Source organism: Prionailurus bengalensis, chromosome C1, assembly GCF_016509475.1.
Source record: "Prionailurus bengalensis isolate Pbe53 chromosome C1, Fcat_Pben_1.1_paternal_pri, whole genome shotgun sequence".
Taxonomy (NCBI): Eukaryota; Metazoa; Chordata; class Mammalia; order Carnivora; family Felidae; genus Prionailurus; species Prionailurus bengalensis.
The window spans coordinates 36,333,851-36,360,646 of NC_057345.1; the positions used below are offsets into that span (position 1 = coordinate 36,333,851).

General features: G+C 38.6%; 1 protein-coding gene across 9 annotated transcripts in view; it reads left to right on the forward strand.

The window, feature by feature from the left end:
- MAST2 (microtubule associated serine/threonine kinase 2) overlaps positions 1-26,796 on the forward strand; it is a 225,701-nt gene that overhangs the window by 26,365 nt on the left and 172,540 nt on the right. For all 9 annotated transcript variants that reach the window (XM_043574848.1, XM_043574854.1, XM_043574845.1 and 6 more), the window contains exons 2-3: positions 1,807-1,954; positions 6,913-7,055. In XM_043574848.1, coding sequence (XP_043430783.1) covers positions 1,807-1,954; positions 6,913-7,055 — 291 coding nt within the window. The remainder of the gene's footprint in view (positions 1-1,806; positions 1,955-6,912; positions 7,056-26,796) is intronic.

Below are 26,796 nucleotides of genomic sequence, written 5' to 3' on the forward strand. Positions count from 1 at the left end.
ATGCTTTCTCCTTGATGCATAGGTAGTATTTCATCCTTAACACACCCGATGGTGGGAATATACAGTGCTATCTTGCTGTCTTCTCTTTTTGTATTAGCTACTGCTTCCAGTTTCCCTTTCTCCCTGCTAACTTCTGTTATAGTTATCTTGACACACCATTTGCTTTAATGATACAGTGCCTAAATATCCCTCTTCATCATTTTATCCATTTACTACCAATTTAAAAATAGTGTTTCCTTGTTTCTTTATTTTATTTTTTATTTAACTTACTCTTATTTTTATTTTTATTTAACCGTTATTTTTATTTAACTTTTTTTATTTTGGGGCATTTGTAAATTATATTCTGGATAGGCACCACCAACCAGTATTATGTTTGTGAACATGTTTGTGAACCCACCAATCACAGTGTATGACCTTATAGGTTTTTATTTTTTTTTAATCTGAAGAAGGTTGGCATTTTCCCATTCTCCCCCCCTGTGGCTTTTACTAGTTGTTTGAGTCTTATTCTTCAAATGGCAGGTAACATAGATTGTAGTTATTTCTTATGTTTCTCATTTTGTCTTTGTCCTGTCCATATCACTTTGATGTGCTAATTACCTGTATTTGTTTTAGTTTCTTTCATTGAAATGTGAAAGATATGTCTCATTTGCCTTATTTTTTTAAAAATAGTTTCTCTTTCAATGCTGCCAATGAGGTGCATGTTTGCTTCAAAATGTCTGAATCTTGAAGAGAGTTGATATTGCTTACTGAGTGAAGAGGAACAGGCATTGGGATGGAGCAGGATGAGCTGGATTAAAATAAAGACAAATGGGAGGAGGCTCTGTCAATGTTCCATATTATCTGTATTTTCTCCGTGGTACTTTAAAAATTTTTCAAAAAATGTGTGTGTGTGAGCTGGGGAGGGGGCAGAGGGAGAGAGAGAGAGAATCCCAAGCAAGCTCCATGCCCAGTGTGGAGCCTCACGTGGGACTCTATTCCATGACCCTGCGATCATGCCCTGAGCCAAAATCAAAAGTTGGATGGTCAACTGACTGACCACCCAGGCACCCCTCTCCATAGTACTATTATGCTTTTTCATTGAAACATGTATTCAGCTCCTATTTGACCTATAAAGAAATCTCTATATCTTATTTTAGCATTAATTGAATGTTAGAGGCATTTCTAACCTTGTATATCAGGTAAAGGAAGGTCTGCTATTTATTTTTTTTTAAAAACTAAAATATGCTTTTCTTTACTGGATATATAGGAAGAGTGAATAGAAGGAGGAAAATAAATAAACATAACTAGACATGTACTCATTATGAATAATACATCCTGTCAAAATGTCTTAATGTGTCATCTTGTGAGCCTTCCCCCCCGTTTTTTCTTTGGCATTTTATTATTTATTTATTTATTTTTATTTATTTTATTTTTTAAAGTTTATTTACTTAGAGAGAGTGAGTGGGGGAGGGGCAGAGAGAGAGGGAAAGAGGGAGAATCCCAAGCAGGCTCCACCCCACCAGCGAGCCTGATGCGGGACTTGAACCCAGAAACAGTGGTATCATGACCTGAGCCGAAGTCAGGAGTCGGACGCTTAACCGACTGAGCCACCTAAGCGTCCCTTCTTTTGCATTTATAATCAGTGTCCTGTAGCCTTCATAGCATACCCAAACAGCTTTTACTAAGAAATATGTTTTTGGCTTTAGCTATTGATCAGGAAGTAGAAAATGCTGGCACTATTTAACTGTAATGAATGTTTAATATAAAGTCCTTATACTTTCAGAAAAGACCTTAAAGACTTTATATTTTACCTTTTTTTCTTTGAAGGATGTGATAACTGGACTTAGTCCCCTGCTTTTCAGGAAGCTCAGTAATCCTGACCTGTTTTCATCCACTGGAAAAGCTAAACTTCAACGACAACTTAGTCAGGATGACTGTAAGTTGCGGAGAGGAAGCCTGGCCAGTTCTCTGTCAGGTGAGTAGCTAATTTTTTTTTTTTTTAAAGCTTTTATTTATTTATTTTGAGAGAGAGAGAGAGGGAGAATCCCAAGCAGGCTCTGCACCACTGGTGCAGAGCTCCATGTGGGTCTCAAACTCACGAAGTGTGAGATCATGACTTGAGTCATATGCTTAACCAACTGAACCTTCCAGGAGCCTCTCTAAATTTGTTTTTTAAGAAATATGGGACTGCGTTGTCAATATTTAAGGGTATATCAGTTGACTTGTCATCTTCTCTGGTGGTAGTTTTGTATAAAACACTTAAGGGTAAGGCTATCTTCCTCTCTTTACTAGTTCCTGGTGGTGTCTGAATGGTAGCCTCCTGGGCCTGTTAGTTATCTCCTAGTTGACCACTGTCACTGGTTATTCTCTTTGAATTTGACTTCTGCTTTCTGCTCACTTCTGTAGACTTTACATCCTTTGCTTCTTCTGATTTTCTTTCTTTCTTTCTTTTTTTAAGTTTACTTATTTTGAGAGAGAGAATGGGGAAGGGGCAATGAGAGAGGGAGAGAGAAAATCCCAAGCAGGCTCTGCACTGCCAGTGCAGAGCCCGATGTGGGGCTTGAACTCATGAACTGCTGTATCATGACCTGAGCCAAAACCAAGAGTCAGATGTTTATCTGACTGAGCCACCCAGGCACTCCTTTTGATTTTCTGCCCCCACCCCCATTTTCAAAATCCTTTCCAAAGCCGGTAGTGCCTCCCCACCTTCCCCATTGAAAAGTCTTTAAAAAAATTCAAGAGGAAGAAATTATATAAGGAAGTTATAGTCCAAATGGGAAACCATTAAAATGTGACATAATTTTCAGAAATCAATAGAATATTAAAAGAGAATCTGTTTGGCCTCAGCTAAAAATATTAGATTAATAGAGAAGAAACCCCACCATACTTCTTGGTAAATGGTTTTAAATTTCTTTTTATTTTTGTCCCATTTCAGGGCTATTTTCTTGGCTTTATCTTTGCACTTTTTTATTGGAATTGTTATTTTTCCAGGCATGTATTTAATCACATAAAGCCATTTTTTTGGTTCTTTTCATAGCAGAATGCTATGAATATAAGGATGTGTTACCTTCTCAATTTTGTATGAGTAAATAGAATTTTGAGTTTTGTATCAAAATTTTTTTTTAAAGTTTTGTTTCTGAATCAACTCTTTCTTTTGAGCACCTAACAACCAGAATCCATCACTCTGCTCTGAGATCCCATATCCCTTCTATCCTGTGAGGTGATTGTCTGGCTGCTGGGTGGTACAATATGGGAATGTGGTTGTGTTTGCCTATAGATTTTCAGTTAATCTGAGTGCAGCTTTATGTCTTAACTTTATATCTTCTTTGGTATCTTGTATCTCTGAATACTGAACTTATCTGAGATTTTGCAGGGTAGCCTCATATGTCATTTAACTGCAATTTCCTCTATGCTTATTATACCTTGTGTCTTTCTTTGCCCAGTTCCATTGGTTATGATTCACCTATCTGCTTTAGATTTTCCCCAAATTTTATTCATTTCCTCAGTCAATCCCCCTCCCTCATTATAGCCTTTGTTTGTTTGTATATTTTACTTCTTTATTTTCATTTACTGTCCTTGGTGACCAAAGATAAAAGTATGTCCTCAGTCAGCCATCTTTAACTGGGATTATTTTACACATTAGCCTTTTGAATCCTTGTAAGAATAATTATAATTTTTAAGTTTTCTTTTCTTCTGAGTTCTTTCTTTACTAAAAGGCCAGTTGCTCCATTTGTTCATATTGTTCCTTCTTACGTTGTTTGTTTTCCTCAAATTCTTGGCAAACCTTGGTATGCTTCAAGCCCAGACTTGTATATATCCAAATGGGTTTCTTTTGCAGATGTATAAGCCTTTCCCCAGTAAGCCCTTATTTTGAAGGGAGATAGGGCTATGATACTAGCCTTTGTATATGTGGATAGGGTAAGTCAATGATCTCTTTCCTTTAGAATATATAGATGAGGAGTAGGCAGGTCATCTGGAGAACATGGCAACATTTGCAGAAGGAAGGAAAGAAGGCAGGCAGTCTCTACTCTGGCCTTATGGAAGTTTTGAGTAGAGAACCATTCTTACTTTTTGTAGAGGGTTTTATGGAAAGGCTTTTTGGTAAAGCATACATTTGAGAACAGACCTGAAAGATAACTAGATTTTTAAAAAACATTGCATGTTTCTGATTAAAAAAGTAAATATACCATAGGGTACCTGGGTGGCTCAGTTGGTTGAGTCTCCAATTCTTGATTTCAGCTCAGGTCATGATCTCATGGTTTGTGGGATTGAGCCCTGTGTTGGTCTCTGTGCTGAGTATGGAGCCTGTTTGGGCTTCTCTTTTTCTCTCCCTCTGCCCTTCCCCAGTTCATACATACACACACACACACACACACACACACTCTCTCTCTCTCTCTCTCTCTCTCTCTCTCTCTCTCTCTGTCTCTGTCTGTCTCTCTCAAAATAAAATAAATCTTAAAAAAAAAGTAGATATACCAGTAATAAAAAATTTGAGTTAAAAGACCTGCATTATTATCAAAGTGAAAAGTTCTTCTTAGTCTTCTGTCTCCCTCTCTCCAACTATTTATATATGCTCCATTATATTTAAATATATATTTAAAAATTTATGTAAATATACATAAACTTTTTTATTTTAAAAATCAAAATTGGAATCGTATGCCACATATTTCCTTTCTGCTTTTTATACTCAACAGGAAATGTTGAACATTTTTCTCTTGACTGCATGTTGAGGTGCCTCATTATTATTTAAAAAAAATTTTTTTAATGTTTATTTATTTATTTTTTTTTATTTTTTTTTTTTTTTTAAATTTTTTTTTTCAACGTTTTTTATTTATTTTTGGGACAGAGAGAGACAGAGCATGAACGGGGGAGGGGCAGAGAGAGAGGGAGACACAGAATCGGAAACAGGCTCCAGGCTCCGAGCCATCAGCCCAGAGCCCGACGCGGGGCTCGAACCCACGGACCGCGAGATCGTGACCTGGCCGAAGTCGGCCGCTTAACCGACTGCGCCACCCAGGCGCCCCAATGTTTATTTATTTTTGAGAGACAGAGACCGAGCGTAAACAGGGTAGGGGCAGAGAGAGAGGGAGACATGGAATGTTAAGCAGGTTCCAGGCTCTGAGCTGTCAGCACAAAGCCTGACACGGGGACTTGAACTCACGAACCGCAAGATCATGACCTGAGCTGAAGTTGGACACTAAGCTGACTGAGCCACCCAGGCGCCCCAAGGTGCCTCATTTAATGGGTTTAGTATTTCATTATGTGGAGATATTATAATTTCTTTAAACTATAATGAATGTTTATCTTATTTCCAGTTTTATCCTGGTGAGCATTGCTAAGGTGAGCATTCTGGACTATTATTTTTTTCATTTTACTGCATTCCTACAAGTGGAATGCTGGATTCAAACATTTGAGTTAAAATTTTAATAAGTTTTGCTAAATTGCCCTCCAAATAATTTGCATCATATTTTGTTGCAATAAAAGGATATGTTGTAGCAAAAACAAAACTAAAAACTCCTTTTGCTCACACCTTTATTACAGCAGGTATTTCCATGTTGAATAGGATTTTGCTAGGAAGAGGAAGAATTTTCAAGTGAATTGGGTGATCAGGATAAAGCCAGGTGAAAATGCAGGGCATACGTGAAGTTGAGTGAGCAAATGGGTGTGGAAAAGAGTTGGAGATGAGGCCAGGAAGATAATCTGGATTTATTGAGGATCTCTTTAGGTTTGTTTGTTTGTTTGTTTGTTTGTTTTTGCTTTTTTAAGTAGTCTTCATGACCAGCTCAGAGCCCAGTGTGGGGCTTGAACTCACATGACCCTGAGTTCAAGACTTGAACTGATATCAAGAGTCAGACACTTAACCAATGGAGCCATCCAGTCGCACCAAGGATCTCTTTAGTTTTTTTAAAAGTTTGGCTAATTATTTTAAACAGTAAGGAGTCATCAGAAATATTTTAAGGCGGGGAATGATATCACATTTGTTTTGGTTAAATAACTAGCAGCAATGTGAAGAATATGAAGGAAGAGGTTGAAATGGGACTTGCACTTGAATTGGAAAGTCATTGCAATTCTAGATACTCAGTCTTTTTAAGTGACTTTCTTGTATTCTTTCACTGGGATTAAGGCAGTCAGTCATCCTGGACTGAACACATGGAGTCTAGACAGAGCATTATAGATCCAGTGTTTGTCTTCTGGAAACCGAGGGGCCAAACTTGTCTAGGAGAAGCTGCCTGCTTCACTCATGTTGCATTGAGTTGGTGAGAAACTAAGTAGCATGGAAGAGACTGGAAAACTCCTAGCTTGCTAGGTTGGATGTCTGGGTTGGGGGCTGGCATGGTGGTGGATATTACAGAGAATTTTATTGTATTTTTTTAATGTTTGTTTATGTATTTTGAGAGAGAAAGAACGTGTGTGTGAGAGAGGCAGAGTGAGAATCCCGAGCAGGCTCGGCACTGTCAGCACAGAGCCTGATGTGGGGCTTGAACCCATGAACTGTGAGACATGACCTGAGCTGAATGAAGTTGGACACTTAACCGACTGAGCCACCCAGGCACCCCTGGAATCTTTTTAACAGTGTATTTATTTTTGAGAGAGAAAGAGAGAGAGAGAGAGAGAGAAGACAGGGAGAAAGGGAGAGAGAGGATCCCAAATAGGCTCCATGCTGTCAGTGCAGAGCCTGACACGGGGCTTGAACCCACGAATAATGAGATCATGACCTGAGCCGAAATCAAGAGTCAGATGCTAACCAACTGAGCCACCCAGGGACCCCAAGGCAGTTGGAATTTTTAAAGGGCTACAGATTCTAAAATGGGTATGGCAGAACTTCATTTTGTTTTGAATTGGTATACTTTTATCCACTTGATATCAGTGTGTATTTTCACTTGTTAATTAATAAATAATTACAAGTATATTTTCTGAACCTTGTGTTTGAAGGTAAGCAGCTGCTCCCCTTGTCCAGCAGTGTACATAGCAGTGTGGGACAGGTGACTTGGCAGTCTTCAGGAGAAGCATCAAACCTGGTTCGAATGAGGAACCAGTCTCTTGGACAATCTGCACCTTCTCTTACTGCCAGCTTGGTAAGTGTCAGTAAAGATGGTCCCTTGCTTTATGAACAAATTGTTGATTGTCATTTGTCATGGCCACATTTATTATTTTTCTTTCTAGGATTTAGATAGTTTAATTTTTCAAAGTGAAGTATAGAAAGTGGAATTTAATGGAATATATTCTGATTGCTCTCTTATGCTATCACTGGTACTGATCATGTAGGGAGAGTCAAGAAGATTCAATGTGATTGAATGAATGCATTTTTCTGGGAGAGAGTATTCTCCTAGACAGGATTCTTTTTTTTTTTTTTAAGTTTTTATTTTTTATATATTTTTAAATGTTTATTTATTTAAAAAAATTTTTTTTTCAACGTTTATTTTTTATTTTTGGGACAGAGAGAGACAGAGCATGAACGGGGGAGGGGCAGAGAGAGAGGGAGACACAGAATCGGAAACAGGCTCCAGGCTCTGAGCCGTCAGCCCAGAGCCTGACACGGGGCTCGAACTCATGGACCGCGAGATCGTGACCTGGCTGAAGTCGGACGCTTAACCGACTGTGCCACCCAGGCGCCCCTAAATGTTTATTTTTGAGAGAGAGAGACACACACACATTGCCAGCAGGGGAGGGGCAGATAGGGAGACATAGAATCCGAAGCAGGCTCCAGGCTTTGAGCTGTCAGCACAGAGCCTGATGCAGGGTTCAAAATCACGAACCGTGAGATCATGACCTGAGTTGAGGTAGGACCTTTAACCGACCTAGCCACCCAGATACCCCCTTATAAACAGGATTCTTAACCTTGTGAAGTTAGATTGCTTCTGTGTATAGCTCTTTGATATACATATTTAGCACATGAGGATAGGATAAGGTACTGGGCACTTCAGTATATCCTGGATGAAAGAATGAGCCTTTTCTTTGTCTAGGATTTGTATGATAGACGGGATCTAACAAAAGTTAAGCTGTGTAGTCTGGGCAGTTTTTTCGCCTGTGATTGCATCTTCTACTCTTTTACCTTTAGTGCCTCTGCTTTTTACTGAAGGTACTCATTGACTTCCTGCTGAAATCACACTCTTCCCTCTTTCTAAAGGACAAAGCACACTAGTAATTTTCAGGGTACAATAACAGACACTTGTTCCCATTAAAATGTAATCTCATCTGTTCTTCGGGATTATAAATCTTGGGCACATATGGATTAGAAAGCTTTGTCCATTTGTCCATCCTGGGAAGTGAGGATGGGGAAGAAGTCTTCTTATAGCAACAGGGAAATTAATTTTTGGGTCAGATTTCCTTTTGACCTGAAGTTTGTGACTCTTAAGCTACAGGGAGAATCGGGAATTTTCTTGCTACCTAACTTTTTCTTTTGAAATTTGAAATTTTCAAATACAATGAATACCCATATAAACTGACTTAGGTTGACTGATTTGGTTGTAACTTTATATTTGTTTTATCTGTGTGTATTTATGTATATTTTTTCCTGAAACAATTCAAAGCAAGTTACAGACCTTATGTGCCTCACCCTTAAAAGTATTTTTTGTAAGCTCAAGGATAGTCTCCTAAGTAACAATATATTATCAGATACAAGAAGTTTAACATCAGTTTAATAATAGCATCTAATATAAAGACCATATTCAAATTTTTTCACTTGTTCTCAACATGTCTATTAAAAGCCTCACGTTGTCTTCCTTTTAACCTCTGGAATGTAAAAAATATATATATATATAAATCCATACACTATCATAAAGATTTTGATCCAGTGGGACTGGGGTGGTCCCAGGGATCTGTATTTTCTTTAAAGCATTACAACTCATTCTAATATGTACCCTTTTGAGAACTATTGCCACTAAAATTGAAGGTTTCATTTTAAGGTATTGTGTTGCATAGGGAATTCCTGGACTGAGGTTGTTGGAGTCCTAGCCTAGCCCAACTGAAGTAGAGAGTATTCCTGAATTACTTTTTCTTTTTAAAAGCTTATTGAGATATAATTCACATATGATACAATTTATCCATTTAAACTGTACTATTCAGTGACTTTTAGTATATTCACAGATATATGCAGCTATCACTGCGGTCAAATTTAGAACATTGTCATCACTTCAGAAAGAATCCCTAGACCCTTTAGCTGTCACCTCTTTATCTCCCTTTCCCCCAACCCTATGTAACCAGTAATCTACTTTCTGCCTCTGTACATTTGCCTATTCTGTACATTTCATACAAATTGAGTCATACAATATGTGGCCTTTTGTGACTGGCTTCTTTCAGTGAGCATGACTTTTTAAAAAATATTTATTTTTGAGAGAGAGAGGTGGGGGAGGAGCAGAGAGAAACGGAGATAGAATTGAAGCAGGCCCTGTGCTGTCATTGCAGAGCTGGATGCAGGGCTCAAACTCAGAAACTGCGAGATCATGATCTGAGCCGAAGTCAGACGCTTAACTGACTGAGCCACCCAGGCGCCCCTGACGTGATTTTTTTTTTTTTTTTAATGTAGTATTTACTTATTTTTGAGAGGGGCTGGGGTGGAGGGGCAGAGAGAGACAGAGACAGAATCCCAAGCAGGCCAGCACAGAGCCTGACGTGGGTCCTGAACTCACAAACTGTGAGATCATGACCTGAGCTGAAATTAAGAGTCCATTGCTCAACTGACTGAGCCACCCACATGTCCCTCTAGCATGACGTTTTTAAGGTCTATCTATGTTGTAGCATGTAGCAGTAGTTCATTCTTTTTTTATCACTGAACAATATTTCATTGTATGGATATACCACATTTTGTCAGTTGATGGATATTTGGGTTGTTTCTACCTTTTGACTGTTGTGAATAATGCTTCTGTGAACATTTGTGTAAAGATTTCCATGTGGATATGTTTTGATTTTTCTTGGGTATATACTTAGGAGTAGAATTGTTGGGTTGTATGGTAATTCTATGTTTAACATTTTAAATAAGGAATTGCCAGGCTCTTTCTCAAAGTGGCTGTACCATTTTACATTCCTATCAGCAGTATATGATGTCTTCACATCCTCATCAACATTTGCTGTTGTCTGTCTTTGGTTTTAGTCATCATAGTGGGTCTGAAGTGGTATCTTGTAGTTTTGATTGACATTTCCCTGAGGACTAATGACATTGAGTACCTTTTAATGTGATTATTGGCTATTTGCAATGTTTTTTTGAAGAAATGTCTATTCATATTCTTTGCCCATTTAAAAAGCTGATTTATTTATCTTTTGGGAGATTTGTAAAAGAACTACTTTTTTTTTTCTTTTAAGTTCATTTTGAGAGAGAGTGTGTGTACAAAAGGGGCAGAGAGAGATAGTCAGAGAATCCCAAGTAGGCTCCATGCTGTCAGGGTGGAGCCTGGCGTGGGGCTTGATCTCACGGATGGTGAGATCATGACCTGAGCCAAAATCAAGAGTTGGACACTTAACCAACTAAGCCACCCAGGTGCCCCTGTTTCTTTCTTTCCTTTTTTTTAATTAAAAATTTTTAGAAATGCTTATTCATTTTTTGAGAGAAAGAGACAGAGTGCAAATGGGAGAGCAGCAGAGAGGGAGGGAGCCACAGAATTCAAAGCAGGCTCCAGACTCTGAGCTGCCAGCCCAGAGCCTGATGCGGGGCTCAAACCCATGAACGGAGAGATCATGACCTGAGCCAAACTCACAAACTCAGCCACTTTACCAACTGAGCCACCCAGGCGTGCCACCTTTTTTTTTTTTTTTTTTTTTTGAGGGAGAGCAGGGGAGGGGGTATAGAGGGAGTGAGGGGTGGAGAGAATATGAGAGAGAGAGAGAGAGAGAGAGAGAGAGAGAGAGAGAGAGAGAATGAATCTTAAGCAGGCTCCACGCTCAGTGAGGAGCCTGACATGGGGATTGATCCAACAACCCTGGGATCATGACCTGAGCTGAAAATCAAGTTGGATGTTCCACCTACTGAACCACCCAGGTGCTCTGTCTTCTGTATTTCTAATATGAATCCACTGAACTATACCACCCTACAACTCACTCCATCTGTTTATTCTGCCTTACTTTAAAAAAAAAAAATTAAAATGTTTTTATTTATTTTTGAGAGAGAGAGAGACAGAGTGCAAACAGGAGAGGGGCAGAGAGAGAAGGAGACACAGAACCTGAAGCAGGCTCTTAGGCTCCAAGCTGTCAGCATAGAGCCTGATGCGGGGCTGGAACACGTAAATGGCGAGATAATGATCTGAGCTGAAGTCGGATGTTCAACTGACTGAGCCACCCAAACGCCCCTGTTCTGCCTCTCTATTCCCCTAAACCAGTTCTTCCTTGGTCCCTGTCTTATTAAATATCACCATTATCCACCCAGTAGTTGAAAGCCAGAGACCTGGAAGTCCTTCTTGACTCCTCTTCTGCCCTTCTTCCCCTCCCTATCCAATCACCCAGAGAGCCTTAGTTCCCAACATCTCCAGGTGGTCTGCTCTTTTTCACCACAGTTGCCCATTCTAAGCCACATTTACAGTCTTTTTACTTAGGTCATTTTGGTGGCCTTATTATGTTAACACTGTATTCAGTCTTCTTCGTTTCCAGGTCACTCTTCGCTCTAAAGTCTGTTAATTCCAAAACACAAATCTGATCATGTTTATTCTTCTTTCTTTTAGATTTTTGTTTTGTTTTAGCTGAAGTATAGTTGACACACAATGTTACATTAGTTTCTTGTGTACAACATAGCCAATCAACAAGTTAGTAGGTGGGGGGTGCCTGGGGGGTCAGTCGATTAAGCATCTGACTTCGGCTCAGGTCATGATCTCACAGTTCATGAGTTCGAGCCCTGTGTCAGGCTCTGTGCTGACAACTCAGAGCCTGGAGCCTGCTTTGGATTCTCTGTGTCCCTCTTTCTTTGCTCCCCTCCCACCCCTCACATTCTGTCTGTCTCTCTCAAAAATAAATAAACATTAAAATAACTTAATTAAAAAAAAAACAAACCTCTGTATGTTATGCTGTGTTTACCAAAATTGTAGCTACCATCTGTTACCACACAATGCTATTGTAGTACCTTTAACTGTATCACCTATGCCGTACCTTCTTTCTTTCAGTTTTATCTTCCAATTTTTTCATTTTGTCAATATTTATGCAGCACCAATGTTTAGCCATTTTCTTGATTAAAGTCTTTCAGTAGTTTCCTATTACAGTTATAATAATGTACAATAATTAGTAATTATTGAATGAATAAGTTTTCATTGAGATTAGAAAATGGGGAATGAGGAACTAGAAACAGAGACCACAGATGGAAGGATTAGGTTTGGATGGTTTTTCTTGTTGGGTTCAAGTAATTTATACTGAGGTTGGCCTAACCAGTGAACTGTACTGAATATTGGCATTTTAATAGGAGGATTGTAAATCTCAAGAATCTTTTAATTGGTAGGGTTTGATCCTCCGAATGAACTTTTGGGATTCTTTTTTTTTTTTTTTTTTTTTAATGTTTATTCTTAAGAGAGAGAGCAAGCAGGGGAGGGGGAGAGAGAGGGGGGCAGAGGATCTGAAGAGGACTCCACACTGACAGCAGTGAGCCCGATGTGGGGCTCAAACCCACAAACCATTAGATCATGACCTGTGCCGAGCTCAGATGTTTAATCAACTGAGCCACCCTGGCGCCCCTGGGATTCTCTTTTTTACTTTGTTGGCCAACTTGCCTTTACAAGAATAATGCCTTATAGTGTTGAAAAAAACAAAATTCAACCTGAGTAAATTTACAGATGTAATTGACTTTATTAGTTGGTTCATGAATCAGGCAGCATCCCCTCTAGCAATGAGAAGGGAGCTCTAAGGAGTTAAGCAAGAAAAAAGGTTTTTAAAGGCAGAGAGAGGGCATAGCAAAAAAAAAAAAAAAAAAAAAAAAAGGGAAGAAAAAAAAAAACCAGAAAGGAATTTATTAGCAGGGAATGCATTGTTTAGGCAAGGTTGCCCTCTTAAAGCGAGCAGAAGGGGTCTATTAGTAAATTTCTGAGTATTGACCAGGAAATTCCATGTCAACAGGTTAAAGGTTACATTCCTGGGTTTGAAACTGCAGTTAGGTATTGGTTTACCGACTAGAGGCCTTAACCTAAGTGACACCATTTTGGGCCTGTGGTTTTCTTTTTAACAATAGGAATGATCACTGCAAAGAATGACTGTTTCCATTATCATGTTTCTAATTTATATGTAGCATTATATATGACACATAGTAAGCAATGTATACTTTTTTATTAAATGAGTAAAGAACTTTTTGGGATTTCTTTGCTAATGTTACAGCTGATTGTATTAATACTTGTTTGAAGTATGTCTATAAAAGAAGGTTGATTTGATGTGTCAGGACCAGCCTGATATGATCAGGTCATACAGACCTCTATTCTTGTCCTTGTCTTTTTTTTAGAGAGAGTGTAGGAAGCAGGGGAGAGGGGCAGAGGGAGAGGGAGAGAATCTTAGGTAGGCTCCATGCTCAGTGTGGAGCTGGACACAGGGCTTGATCCCATGACCCTGGGATAATGACCTGACCCCAAATCAAGAGTTGGATGCTCAACTGACTGAGCTACCCAGGCACCCCTTGTCCCTGCCCTAATAATTATTTCCATCAACTTCTTTGATAAAGACCTAGAAGAGACACTTATCACATATGCTGAGGGCACATTTTCCGTGTTGAATAAGTTCAGTCACAAACAAAAATGATGGTTCAAGAAGAACTAGCAAGTGAGATTTAACAGGGACAAGAGTAAATTTTTTTTTTTTTTTTTTTTTTTTGAGAGTGAGAGCGAGACAGAGAGCAGGGGAGGGGCAGAGAGCGGGAGACAGAGGTTCCAAAGCAGGCTGCACACTGGCTGACAGCAGAGACCCTGATGTGGGGCTTGAACTCATGAACTGCGAGATCATGACATGACCCAAAGTCAGATGCTAAACCAACTGAGCCATCCAGGGGTCCCAAGAAAAGTATAAACTTTAAAGTACCAAAGCTCAAAACCAGATTGAACTTTCAGTTTAAGTAATGTTTGAAGACATTTTATCACCCTAAAAGAAAAAGCTCTACCCATTAAGCAGTCACTTTGCATTCTATCTTCATCCCAGCCCTGGCAACTACCAATTGCATTCTGTCTCTGTGGATTACCTATTCCAGATATTTCATGTAAATGGAATCATATAATATGTGATGTTTTGTTTCATTTAGCTTCTTTTATTTAGCATAATGTTTTTGAAGTTTGTCGACATTATAGCATATATCAGTACTTTATTCCTTTTTTTTTTTTTTTTTTAAGTTTATTTTGAGAGAGGGAGTGCAAGTGGGGAAGAGGCAGAGAGAAAGAGAGATTGGGATTCCCAAGCAGATACCATGCTGTCAGTGCAGAGCCTGATGCAGGGTTCAAACTCATGAACTGCAAGATCATGACCTGACCTGAAGTCAGACGCTTAACCAACTGAGCCACCCAGGCATCTTTCCTTTTTTTTTTTTTTTATTTTGAGAGAGAGAGGGAGAATCCCTAGCAGGCTCCATGTTGTTTGTGCAGAACCTGATGCAGGTCTTGAACTCAAAAACTGTGAGGTCATGACCTGAGCCGAAATCACATCAGACCTTAATTGATTGAGCCACCCAGGCATCCCAGTACTTTATTACTTTTATGGCTGAATAAAATCCCATTTTATGGATATAACACATATTGTTTGTTCACTCATCAGTTGACAGTTGTTTGGACTGTTTCCGCCTTCTGGCTATTGTGAATAATGTTGCTATGAGCATTCATGTACAAATGTTTGAGTTCCTGGTTTCAATACCTTTGGGTATATACCTAGCAGTGGAATTGCCGAATCATGCTAATTCTGTGTTTAACTTTTTGAAGAACCTTTAACCTGTTTTCCGCAGTGGCTGCATCATTTTGTGTTTTCACTAGCAATGTATGAGAGTTCCAATTTCTCTACATCCTCACTAACACTTATTATTCTCTTTTTTCTTTCTCTTTTTTAAAAATTTCTAGTCATTTTTTTTATTTTTATGTTTTATTTTTTATATCTGAGAGAGAGACAGAGAGCGAGTAGGGGAGGGGAAGGAAGACAGAGACAGAATCTGAAGCAGTCTCCAGGCTCCGAGCTGTCAGCACAGAGCCCGACACAGGGCTTGAACCCAGGAAGAGTGAGACCATGACCTGAGCTGAAGTCGGACGCCCAACCGACTGAGCCACCCAGGCGCCCCCAAAAATTTCTAGTCATTCTAATAGGTGTTTAGTGGCTTTGAGGATTTAAGGTTTTCTTTATCATTATATTTTTACTTTAATAATATTTCAGAACTTTGTTGAAATGGACATATATGGGATATGCTTTTAAAAGAATTAAAAATCCATGATACTACTTAGAACCTTTTCTGCTTCATTCTTAACTGTCATGATTATTCTTTAATTATCACCTGTGCCTTCAAAGAGACATGCCCATAGAAATACCCAAATATTGTGTTACCCACTTTTGTGTTCAAGTGATTCTAAACTCAGCAACTTCTACTTTCAGTCTGTAACTGTAGCATTTTCTGCTGTGAGAGTTGGAGATTTTTGTAGCTATACTATAAGTTGTATTGAAGTATAATGTACATAGGATAAAGCTTACCCATTTTAAGTGTACAGTTTGATGGGTTTTTCCAGATGTGTACAGTTGTGTTACCACCACCAAATCATGATATAGTATAGAAAATCATGGTACTGAAATTTCTGTCACCCCAAAATAATCCCTTGTGTCTGTTGTTTGCAGTCTGTTTTCTCCCCCAGCCCCAGCTCTTGGCAGTCACTGATCTGTTTTCTGTCACTGTGGTTTTTGCCTTTTCCAGGCTCTCATATAAATGGAAGCACACAGAATGTTACCTTTTGTGTCTTGACTTCTTTTACTTAGCATAATGGTTTTGAGACTCCTCCATGTTGTTTTGAGTATCAGCAGTTCTTTTTTATTGCTGAAAGTATTCCTTGGGCAGGGGTCTAATCAGACTTTGTTTAGCCATTCATCAGTTGATGATCATTTGGATTGTTCCTAGTTTTTGCCTGTTATGGAGAAAACTCCTATGAAAGTTTGTGTACAAGTATTTGTCTGAACTTATGCGTTAATTTCTGTTTGATACATACCTAGGAATGAGATTGCTGGGATGTATGGTAAATGGTAAGGGCATGTTAATTTGTATGAGAAGCTGCCAAGCCATTTCATAAAGTGGCATATTTGCATTTCTACCAACATTTGCTTCACATCCTTCTCAGTACGAAGTATTATTATTTTAATTATAGCCACCCTGATGGGTATGCAAGCATATTTCATTGTGATTTTAATTTGCATCTCTGATGGCTAATGAGGTTGAATTACTTTTCAAGTGTTTGCCATTCACAAATCTTCTGTGATGAGGTACCTGTTCAGATCTTTCGTCTGTTAAAAAAATTTTTAGGTTATCTGTCTATTATTGAGTCTTGAGAGTTCTTCATTTATTATGATATTAGTTGTATATCAGATCTATGCTTTCTAAATATTCTCCCGGTCTATGGCTCACATTTTCATTTTATTTCAATGTTTATTTGTTTATTTTGAAAGAGAGCTCACAGGGGAAGGGCAAAGAGAGAGAGAGAGAGAGAGAGAGAGAGAGAGAGAGAATATCTAACAGGCTGTGCACTGTCAGCGCAGAGCCTGACATGGGGCTCAAACTCACGAACTGTGAGATCATGACTAGAGCGAAAATCAAGACTTGGACAATAGCCCACTGATCCACCCAGGCGCTCCTCACGTTTTCATTTTCTTATCAGGGTTTTATTCAAAAGTCTATATTAAAAAACAAAAATCAATTATATTTCTCTGCTAACAATGAACAATTAGAAATTGAAATTTAAAAATCACTGCTATTTACAATAGCTTAAAAATATGAAATAACTGGGGCGCCTGGGTGGCTCAGTCAGTTAAGCATTGGACTTCGGCTCAGGTCATGATCTCACGGTTTGTGGGTTCGAGCCCCGTGTCGGGTTCTGTGCTGACAGCTCAGAGCCTGGAGCCTGCTTCGGATTCTGTCTCTCTCTCTCTGTCTCTCTCTCTGCCCCTCCCTTGCTCACTCTCTGTCTCTCTCAAAAATAAATAAATGTAAAAAATATGAAATAACTAAAGATAAATTTAAGAAATCATTTGTAAGATCAGTACATGTTAACTATAAAACATCACTGAGAGAAATTAGAGAAGAGCTAAACTAATATATATGATATGTCGATGGATTGGAAAACTCAATGTCAAATGTAAACTCTCCCTATTGATTTGTAGATTCAATGCAATCCTAATAAAAACCCTAACAGTCTTTTTCAGAAGGTGACAAGATAGATTTCAAATTTATATTGAAATGCAAAGAGCCTAGAATAACCAAAATATTGAAAAAGAAGACTAAACTTAAAGAAATCACTTCATCCAATTTACTTCTATAAAGGTACGGTAAGCAAGACAATGTGATATTGGTGTTAGAATAGACATGTAGATCACTGGAACAGAATAGGAAGTCCAGAAATAGATAAATGTGCCAAGGTAATAGGGAAAAGATAGTTTTTTTTCCCAACAAATGTTGCTGCAACAATTTACATGGGAAAAAAAAGAACTTTGACTTTTATCTCATGCTATATACAAATATTAAGTTGAAATGGATAAAATAATAAGACATGTGAAGGAAAACGCAGGAGAAAGTCTTTGTGATTTTGGGTGAAGTAAAGCCTTCTTAGAGCACAAAAAACAGCACACGCTGTAAGAGGAGGAACAATTTGACCTTATCAAAAAGAAAAATTTTTGCTGTTGAGTGCTCATTTTTACTGGGGTAGGGACAAAATGAAGTGCATCTACAGGAGGGTAGGATGGTAATAATGTCATGCAACATTGTTAACTGTTAAAGAGGTATTAATAGGTTTTGTTGTTTGCATTTAAAAAAATATCACTATCTTCTTTGGAGATAGAAGTCCAGAAGTCATGATAAGTGATATTTGCAAAAAACTCTTATGTGTTTACTTATCAATTTCTATTTTTTCATTCCTACTCAAGAAAATATATTTGAATGAAATGATTGTGAGTGCTTTCTATTTTATAAAAGAAGTAAGTACTAGCTGAGGCTGTAGACCTATATGTTTTTGTCCTGCTGATTAATAATCATATAGGTCTAGGGAAGTCACTTAACTTTAATCTCTGCTTTCTCATCTCTAAAATCAAGAAATTATGGGGCTTTTCTCATAGAGTTATTAGGATGAAATGAGACTATCCATGTAAAATAACATAGTGCCAGACTTGTCATGAGTATGAACTAAATGTTGCTCTTTCTTTGCCTGTCTTTAGGTACCTCAAATAGTAATACAAACAATTATTTATTTATTTATTTATTTATTTATTTATTTATTTATTTTTAATTCTTTTTATTTATTTTTATTTTTTTTTTCAATATATGAAGTTTATTGTCAAATTGGTTTCTATACAACACCCAGTGCTCATCCCAAATGGTGCCCTCCTCAATACCCATCACCCCCCTCCCCTCCCCTCCCCTCCCCTTCCCTCCCCTCCCCTCCCCTCCCCTCCCCTCCCCTCCCCTCCCCTCTCCCTCACCCCCCATCAACCTTCAGTTTGTTCTCAGTTTTTTTTTTTTTTAATGTTTATTTATTTTTGAGACAGAGAGAGACAGAGCATGAATGGGGGAGGGTCAGAGAGAGGGAGACACAGAATCTGAAGCAGGCTCCAGGCTCTGAGCTGTCAGCACAGAGCCTGACACGGGGCTCAAACTCACGGACTGTGAGATCATGACCTGAGCTGAAGTCGGCCGCTTAACCGACTGAGCCACCCAGGCGCCCCAGTTTGTTCTCAGTTTTTAAGAGTCTCTTATGCTTTGGCTCTCTTCCAATCTAACCTCTTTTTTTTTTTGTTTCCTTCCCCTCCCCCATGGGTTTCTGTTAAGTTTCTCAGGATCCACGTAAGAGTGAACATACATGATATCTGTCTTTCTCTGTATGGCTTATTTCACTTAGCATCACACTCTCCAGTTCCATCCACGTTGCTACAAAGGGCCATATTTCATTCTTTCTCATTGCCACGTAGTACTCCATTGTGTATATAAACCACAATTTCTTTATCCATTCATCAGTTGATGGACATTTAGGCTCTTTCCATAATTTGGCTATTGTTGAGAATGCTGCTATAAACATTGGGGTACAAGTGCCCCTATGCATCAATGCTCCTGTATCCCTTGGGTAAATTCCTACCAGTGCTATTGCTGGGTCATAGGGTAGGTCTATTTTTCATTTTTTGAGGAACCTCCACGCTGTTTTCCAGAGTGGCTGCACCAATTTGCATTCCCACCAACAGTGCAAGAGGGTTCCCGTTTCTCCACATCCTCTCCAGCATCTATAGTCTCCTGATTTGTTCATTTTGGCCACTCTGACTGGTGTGAGGTGATATCTGAGTGTGGTTTTGATTCGCATTTCCCTGATGAGGAGCGACGTTGAGCATCTTTTCATGTGCCTGTTGGCCATCTGGATGTCTTCTTTAGAGAAGTGTCTATTCATGTTTTCTGCCCATTTCTTCACTGGGTTATTTGTTTTTCAGGTGTGGAGTTTGGTGAGCTCTTTATAGATTTTGGATACTAGCCCTTTGTCCGATATGTCATTTGCAAATATCTTTTCCCATTCCGTTGGTTGCCTTTTAGTTTTGTTGGTTGTTTCCTTTGCTGTGCAGAAGCTTTTTATCTTCATGAGGTCCCAATAGTTCATTTTTGCTTTTAATTCCCTTGCCTTTGGGGATGTGTCAAGTAAGAAATTGCTGCGGCTGAGATCAGAGAGGTCTTTTCCTGCTTTCTCCTCTAGGGTTGTGACGGTTTCCTGTCTCACATTCAGGTCCTTTATCCATTTTGAGTTCATTTTTGTGAATGGTGTAAGAAAGTGGTCTAGTTTCAATCTTCTGCATGTTGCTGCCCAGTTCTCCCAGCACCATTTGTTAAAGAGACTGTCTTTTTTCCGTTGGATATTCTTTCCTGCTTTGTCAAAGATGAGTTGGCCATACGTTTGTGGATCTAGTTCTGGGGTTTCTATTCTATTCCATTGGTCTATGTGTCTGTGCCAATACCATGCTGTCTTGATGATGACAGCTTTGTAGTAGAGGCTAAAGTCTGGGATTGTGATGCCTCCTGCTTTGGTCTTCTTCAAAATTACTTTGGCTATTCGGGGCCTTTTGTGGGTCCATATGAATTTTAGGATTGCTTGTTCTAGCTTCGAGAAGAATGCTGGTGCAATTTTGATTGGGATTGCATTGAATGTGTAGATAGCTTTGGGGAGTATTGACATTTTAACAACATTTATTCTTCCAACCCATGAGCACGGAATGTTTTTCCATTTCTTTATATCTTCTTCAATTTCCTTCATAAGCTTTCTATAGTTTTCAGCATACAGATCTTGTACATCTTTGGCTAGATTTATTCCTAGGTATTTTATGCTTCTTGGTGCAATTGTGAATGGGATCAGTTTCTTTATTTGTCTTTCTGTTGCTTCATTATTAGTGTATAAGAATGCAACTGATTTCTGTACATTGCTTTGTATCCTGCAACTTTGCTAAATTCATGTATCAGTTCTAGCAGACTTCTGGTGGAGTGTGTTGGATTTTCCATGTATAATATCATGTCATCTGCAAAAAGTGAAAGCTTGACTTCATCTTTGCCAATTTTGATGCCTTTGATTTCCTTTTGTTGTCTGATTGCTGATGCTAGCACTTCCAACACTATGTGAAACAACAGCGGTGAGAGTGGACATCCCTGTCGTGTTCCTGATATCAGGGAGAAAGCTCTCAGTTTTTCCCCATTGAGGATGATGTTAGCTGTGGGCTTTTCATAAATGGCTTTTATGATCTTTAAGTATGTCCCTTCTATCCCGACTTTGTCGAGGGTTTTTATTAAGAAAGATTGCTGAATTTTCTCAAAGGCCTTTTCTGCATCGATTGACAGGATCATATGGTTCTTATCTTTTCTTTTATTAATGTGATGTATCACATTGATTGATTTGCGAATGTTGAACCAGCCCTGCATCCCAGGAATGAATCCCACTTGATCATGGTGAATAATTCTTTTTTTTTTTTTTAATTTTTTTTTTCAACGTTTATTTATTTTTGGGACAGAGAGAGACAGAGCATGAACGGGGGAGGGGCAGAGAGAGAGGGAGACACAGAATCGGAAACAGGCTCCAGGCTCTGAGCCATCAGCCCAGAGCCTGACGTGGGGCTCGAACTCCCGGACTGCGAGATCGTGACCTGGCTGAAGTCGGACGCTTAACCGACTGCGCCACCCAGGCGCCCCTGAATAATTCTTTTTATAAGCTGTTGAATTCGATTTGCTAGTATCTTATTGAGAATTTTTGCATCCATATTCATCAGGGATATTGGCCTGTAGTTCTCTTTTTTTGCTGGGTCTCTGTCTGGTTTAGGAATCAAAGTAATACTGGCTTCATAGAATGAGTCTGGAAGTTTTCCTTCCCGAAGCAATTATTTATAACATAGGTTTACTCATGGAAAACTGCTGGATTTGATAAAAGAGAATCAAGAAATAAGAATGAATTCATTTACAACTTTGAGGGATAGATTGTGGTACCTTTAATTGAAATTAGGCATACAGGAAAAGGAACAGGTTTGGGAGAGGAAATTAATGAGTTTGATTCTCAGCATATTGATGACAGGTCATATGGTATAGATATAGATAACCTCTTAAAAATAATTTATTGAAGGAGAGCCTGGGTGGCTCAGTCGGTTGAGCATCCACTTTTGGCTGTGGTCATGATCTCATGGTTTGTGAATTCGACCCCACATTGGGCTCTGTGCTGACAGCATGCAGCCTGCAGCCTGCTTCAGGTTCTCTGTCTCCCTCTCTCTGTCCCTCCTCAGGTTGCACTCATGCACGCTCTCTCTCTCAAAAATAATGTACATCAAAAAAAATTAAAAATAATTTTTTGAGATGAAATTCCGATAACATAAAATTAACCGTTTTGAAATGAAGAGTTAGTGAACATTTAGTATATTCACCATATTGTGCAACCACCACCTCTATCCAGTTATAAAACCTTTCCATCACTCCTAAGTAAAACCCTTTACCTGTTCTTCTCCCCCTTTTCCCTTCCATTCAGCTTCTAGCAACCATCAATATACATTCTGTTACTGTGGATTTATCTGTTCTGGGTATTTCCTATAAATGGAATCATATCATATGTAACCTTTGTGTCTGACTTCTTTGGCCTAGCATAATGTTTGGATGGTCTGCCTACATTCTAGTATGTATCAGTACTTCCTTATTTTTGTGACTGAATAATATACTCCATTATATGTATATAACACAGTTTGTTAATCCATTCATCTGTTGACGGACATTTGGAATGTTTCCACTTTTTGGCTGTTGCGAATAGTGCTGCTATGAACATGTGTCTATGTCTACATGTTTGAGTACCAGTTTTCATTTCTTTGGGGTATATAGCTAGAGATGGAATTGAGGGGTCATATGATAATTCTGTCTTTAACTTTCTAAGAAATTGCCAAACTGTTTTCCATGGTTGCTGCACCATTTTATATCCTCACCAGCCGTGTACAAGGGTTCCAGTTTCTCCACATACTTGGCCAACATTTATTTTCTATTAAAAAAATTATTTTTTGTTATATTGGCCTGGTGAATGTGAAGTATCTCATTTGATTTGCATTTCTCTGATGACTAATGATTTTGAGCATCTTTTTTTCATGTTCTTTTTTGGCCATTTGTATATATTCTTAGGAGAAATGTCTTCACATACCCTGCCTGCCCATTTAAAAATTTTGTTGTTTGTTTTTTGTTGTTGAATTGTGAGAGTTCTTTTTATATTCTGGATACTAGACCGTTATGAGATGTATGATTTGCAAATATTCTCTCCCATTCTATATTTTTCTTTTCAGTTTCTTTTTTGTTTTGTTTTTTCGGTATTTATCTATTTTTGAGAGAGACAGAGCATGAGTGGGGGAGGGGCAGAGAGAGAAGAAGACACCGAATCCTAAGCAGGCTCCAAGCTGTCAGCACAGAGCCCACGTGGGGCTCAAACTCACACGCCGCGAGATCATGACTTGAGGCGAAGTCAGACACCCAACCAACTGTGCCACCCAGGAGCCCCATTCAGTTTCTTAATAATATATCTTGATGCATAAAATTTAAAAATTTTGATGAAGTTTATTTATTTCTTTTTTTTTGTTTGTGCTTTTGGTCTCCTATCTTAAGAATCCATTGCCAGATCCTAGGTCATACAAATTTACCCCTCTGCTTTCTCTTGAGAGTTTTATGGTTTTAGCTTTATATTTACTTCATGGACCCATTCTGAGTTAATTTTTGTATATGGTATGAACTAGGAGGGTCCAATTTCAGTCTTTTGAATATGGATATCCACTTGTTAGATAGCCCTTTTTAAAAAATGTTTATATATTTTTGAGAGAAAGAGAGCGGGTGTGTGAGCAGGTGAGGGGCAGAGAGAGAGGGAGACAGGGGATCTGAAGTGGGCTCTGCACTGACAGCAGAGAGCCCAATGTGGGGATTGAACTCATGAACCATGAGATCATGACTTGAGCCGAAGTCCAACGCAAATTGAACTGAGCCATTTAGGCACCCCTGTTAGATAGGCTTTTTTGAGTTAGAAATAAAGATATAAAGGAGATCAATTTTAGAGCTATAGATAGGGATTTGGAAGCTGTGGATTAAATCATCATCCAAGAGAGTATAGAGAATGAAAAGGAATGTAGGGGAGAACAAAAACTTTATATGTGAAAGGATAAGATAGTGAAGTATTCAATTTAGTAAGATTTATAGGAATTTAGATCATTTGCTATCTGCTGATTTGAGAATTGCTATCTTTGGCTCTCTTGGTTTCTTCTTTTTTGTAAGAGGAATGAATATGTTTCCAATGCCACCTAGTGTCTTTTCAAAGGTATGAGGGTAATGTTTCATAAGAGATTTTAAAATAAAAGTTGAGAGATTTTCATGAGATCGAATGGGATGTTTATTAACTTAGTTGCTTCTCAAGAATATCCTCAAGAGAGAAGCAAAAGACCAGACCAATTATTTTGCCTGAACAAATTCAGAGCTTAATCTTAACTTGGATCGTTAAACACTTGTGTTAAACACTTGTGTTCTGTGATAATTTGTAAATTTGTAAAGAATTCTTAAGAATTTGTAAGAAATTTGTAAATTTGTATGCAACCTGAAAAAATATTGGGTTTATGTTTTTAAAAGGCATTTATTTTAAAATTGAAACAAATTTTTACTTAAAAAATTTTTAATTTTTATTTTTGAGAGTGAGACAGAGCACAAGTGGGGCGGGCAGAGAGAGAGGGAGACAGAATTGGAAACAGGATCCAGGCTGGAGCTGTCAGCACAGAGCCTGATATGGGGCTCGAACCACAAATCATGAGATTATGACTTGAGTGGAAGTTGGATGCTTACCAGCTGAGCCACCCAGGCACCCCTACTTTTTTTTTTTTTTTTTAATTTTTTAACATTTATTCATTTTTGAGACAGAGAGAGACAGAGCATGAACGGGGGAGGGTCAGAGAGAGGGAGACACAGTATCCAAAACAGGCTCCAGGCTCCGAGCTGTCAGCCCAGAGCCCGACGCGGGGCTCGAACTCACGGACCGCGAGATCGTGACCTGAGCCGAAGTCGGACGCCCAACCGACCGAGCCACCCAGGCGCCCCGACTTTTTTTTTTTTTTAATGTTTGTTTATTTTTGAGAGAGAGAGAGTGAGAGAGACAGACAGACAGTGTGAGCGAGGGAGGGGCAGAGAGAAAGGGAGAAAATCTGAAGCAGGCTCCAGTCTCTGAGCTGTCAGCACAGAGCCAGGTGCGGGGCTCGAACCCACGAATGGTGAAATCATGACCTGAGCGGAAGAGCATGCTTAACTGACTGAGCCACCCAGGTGCCCCTAAATTTTTTTTTTTACTTAAGCTGGTTGATCAAGGGACTGTTGAAACACATCTTATTGAATTTGTTGAGAGAATACGTGACCCTTTATGTATTTTAGTTTTATGCAAGTGTTTCATAAAGTATCATATATGTAAAAAAAAATGGTATTATAAACCACAAATTAGAAGTTATATCTACAGGGGCATCTGGGTGGCTGAGTTGGTTAAGCGTCTGACTCTTGATTTTAGCTCAGGTCATGATCTCACAGTTTATGAGTTCTGTGAGTCACGCAAAGTCTGCTTGGGATGGATTCTCTCTCTCTCTCTCTCTCCCTCTGCCCCTCCCCTGCTCATGCTTCCTATGCTTCTTCTCTTCTCTTCTCTTCTCTTCTCTTCTCTTCTCTTCTCTTCTCTTCTCTTCTTCTCAAAATAAATGAAAACGTTAACGAATGTTATAACTGCAGGTTTTGTTCTGCTTTTGTTTTAAATCTTGTCCAGAATGTCTTTTAATTGTATTGTTAATGTCATGTATTGCTATACATAGGTGTATTTACAAGTGCTGAGGAAAGATTGAAAAGTATGGATATTAGTACATTCTTTCATGTAAACAGGGTAGATATATTTATTTAGGGTAGATATATATATTTATAGGAGATAAATTTGAGTTGGGATAGAAAAGTAATAATATTTACTAGACCCTACACTTAGGTTCATTTGCATGTATTATCCTTTATTTTCTCAAGAACATTGTGGGGTAGATATCATTATCTTAGTTTACAGGTGAGGAAATTTAGGCCTGCAGAGATTTGTTCATTTGTCCATTTATCCCACAAATATTTATGAAGTATCCACTATGTGTCAACACTGTACTAGGTGTCTGGAATACAACATTGTTGAACAAAACAAAGTTAGATGCTTTGCTGTAGGACAGTAAGTGTTAGAGTGGGAATTCAAAAGAGGTCTGACTCTGAAGTTTATTTCAAGACTTGTAAGTGGAGAGAAAAGTCTTTGGCAGGTTGGATTATTTGAATTGCATTTTTTTCCTGGATTTATTAATACTCCATTTTCTGTTTGGATATTGAAGACTTTGATCAGGATTACATATAGGGAGAGTTTTACTTGGTTTTGATTACATAAAATTTTCTATGAATTGAAAGGAATTTCTGTTCTTTAGGCAAATAAAGATGAAAATACATTTATCTTTATTCCACATATTACTCAGGGTCCTGGCAGCAGATAGAAAAAATTATGAAATTATAATAAAAGGATATGGGCAGGACATCGTGAAATGGCAACACACACATAGTACTTTCTGCTTACTAGTAGTAATCTGGTACTGTTATTAACCCGTACCATTACTAACCCTAGGTTTGAAAGGGTGAGGAGAGGAAGTGATCCTTGGACCTAGGGAGATAGAGGAGATGTGTATATAGAAGGCGACCTGATAAGGGCATGACTTGTGGTAGTGTGATGCGGCCAGCCTAACTTGACCCTGTAGGAACCAACCCAGGAGAATAAATAGCCTCTTTATCTTCCTGTTACCCTCTTTTCTTTCTTTGACCTTTTGCCGGTGCTACCTATTGGCTGAATCTATCTGGACAGAAGAGGGCAAGAGAACCTGTTGGTATATAGTTTATAATAATTCTGCATTTTGGGGTACAGAGGATGATCCAGAGGGCAAGTGGATGCTATCTTGTACATCTTGCAAGTTTTGAACACTGAGCTTATTTATGTACACTTTTGACTATGAATTACTTTATGTTAAATTACATAGCAGTTTTGTTTAAAGCATTGCTAATTCTTTTTCTCATAAGCATATTTTAAAAATTTTTATTTTTTTTTTTTAAAAAAAATTTTTTGGTCAACGTTTTTATTTATTTTTGGGACAGAGAGAGAC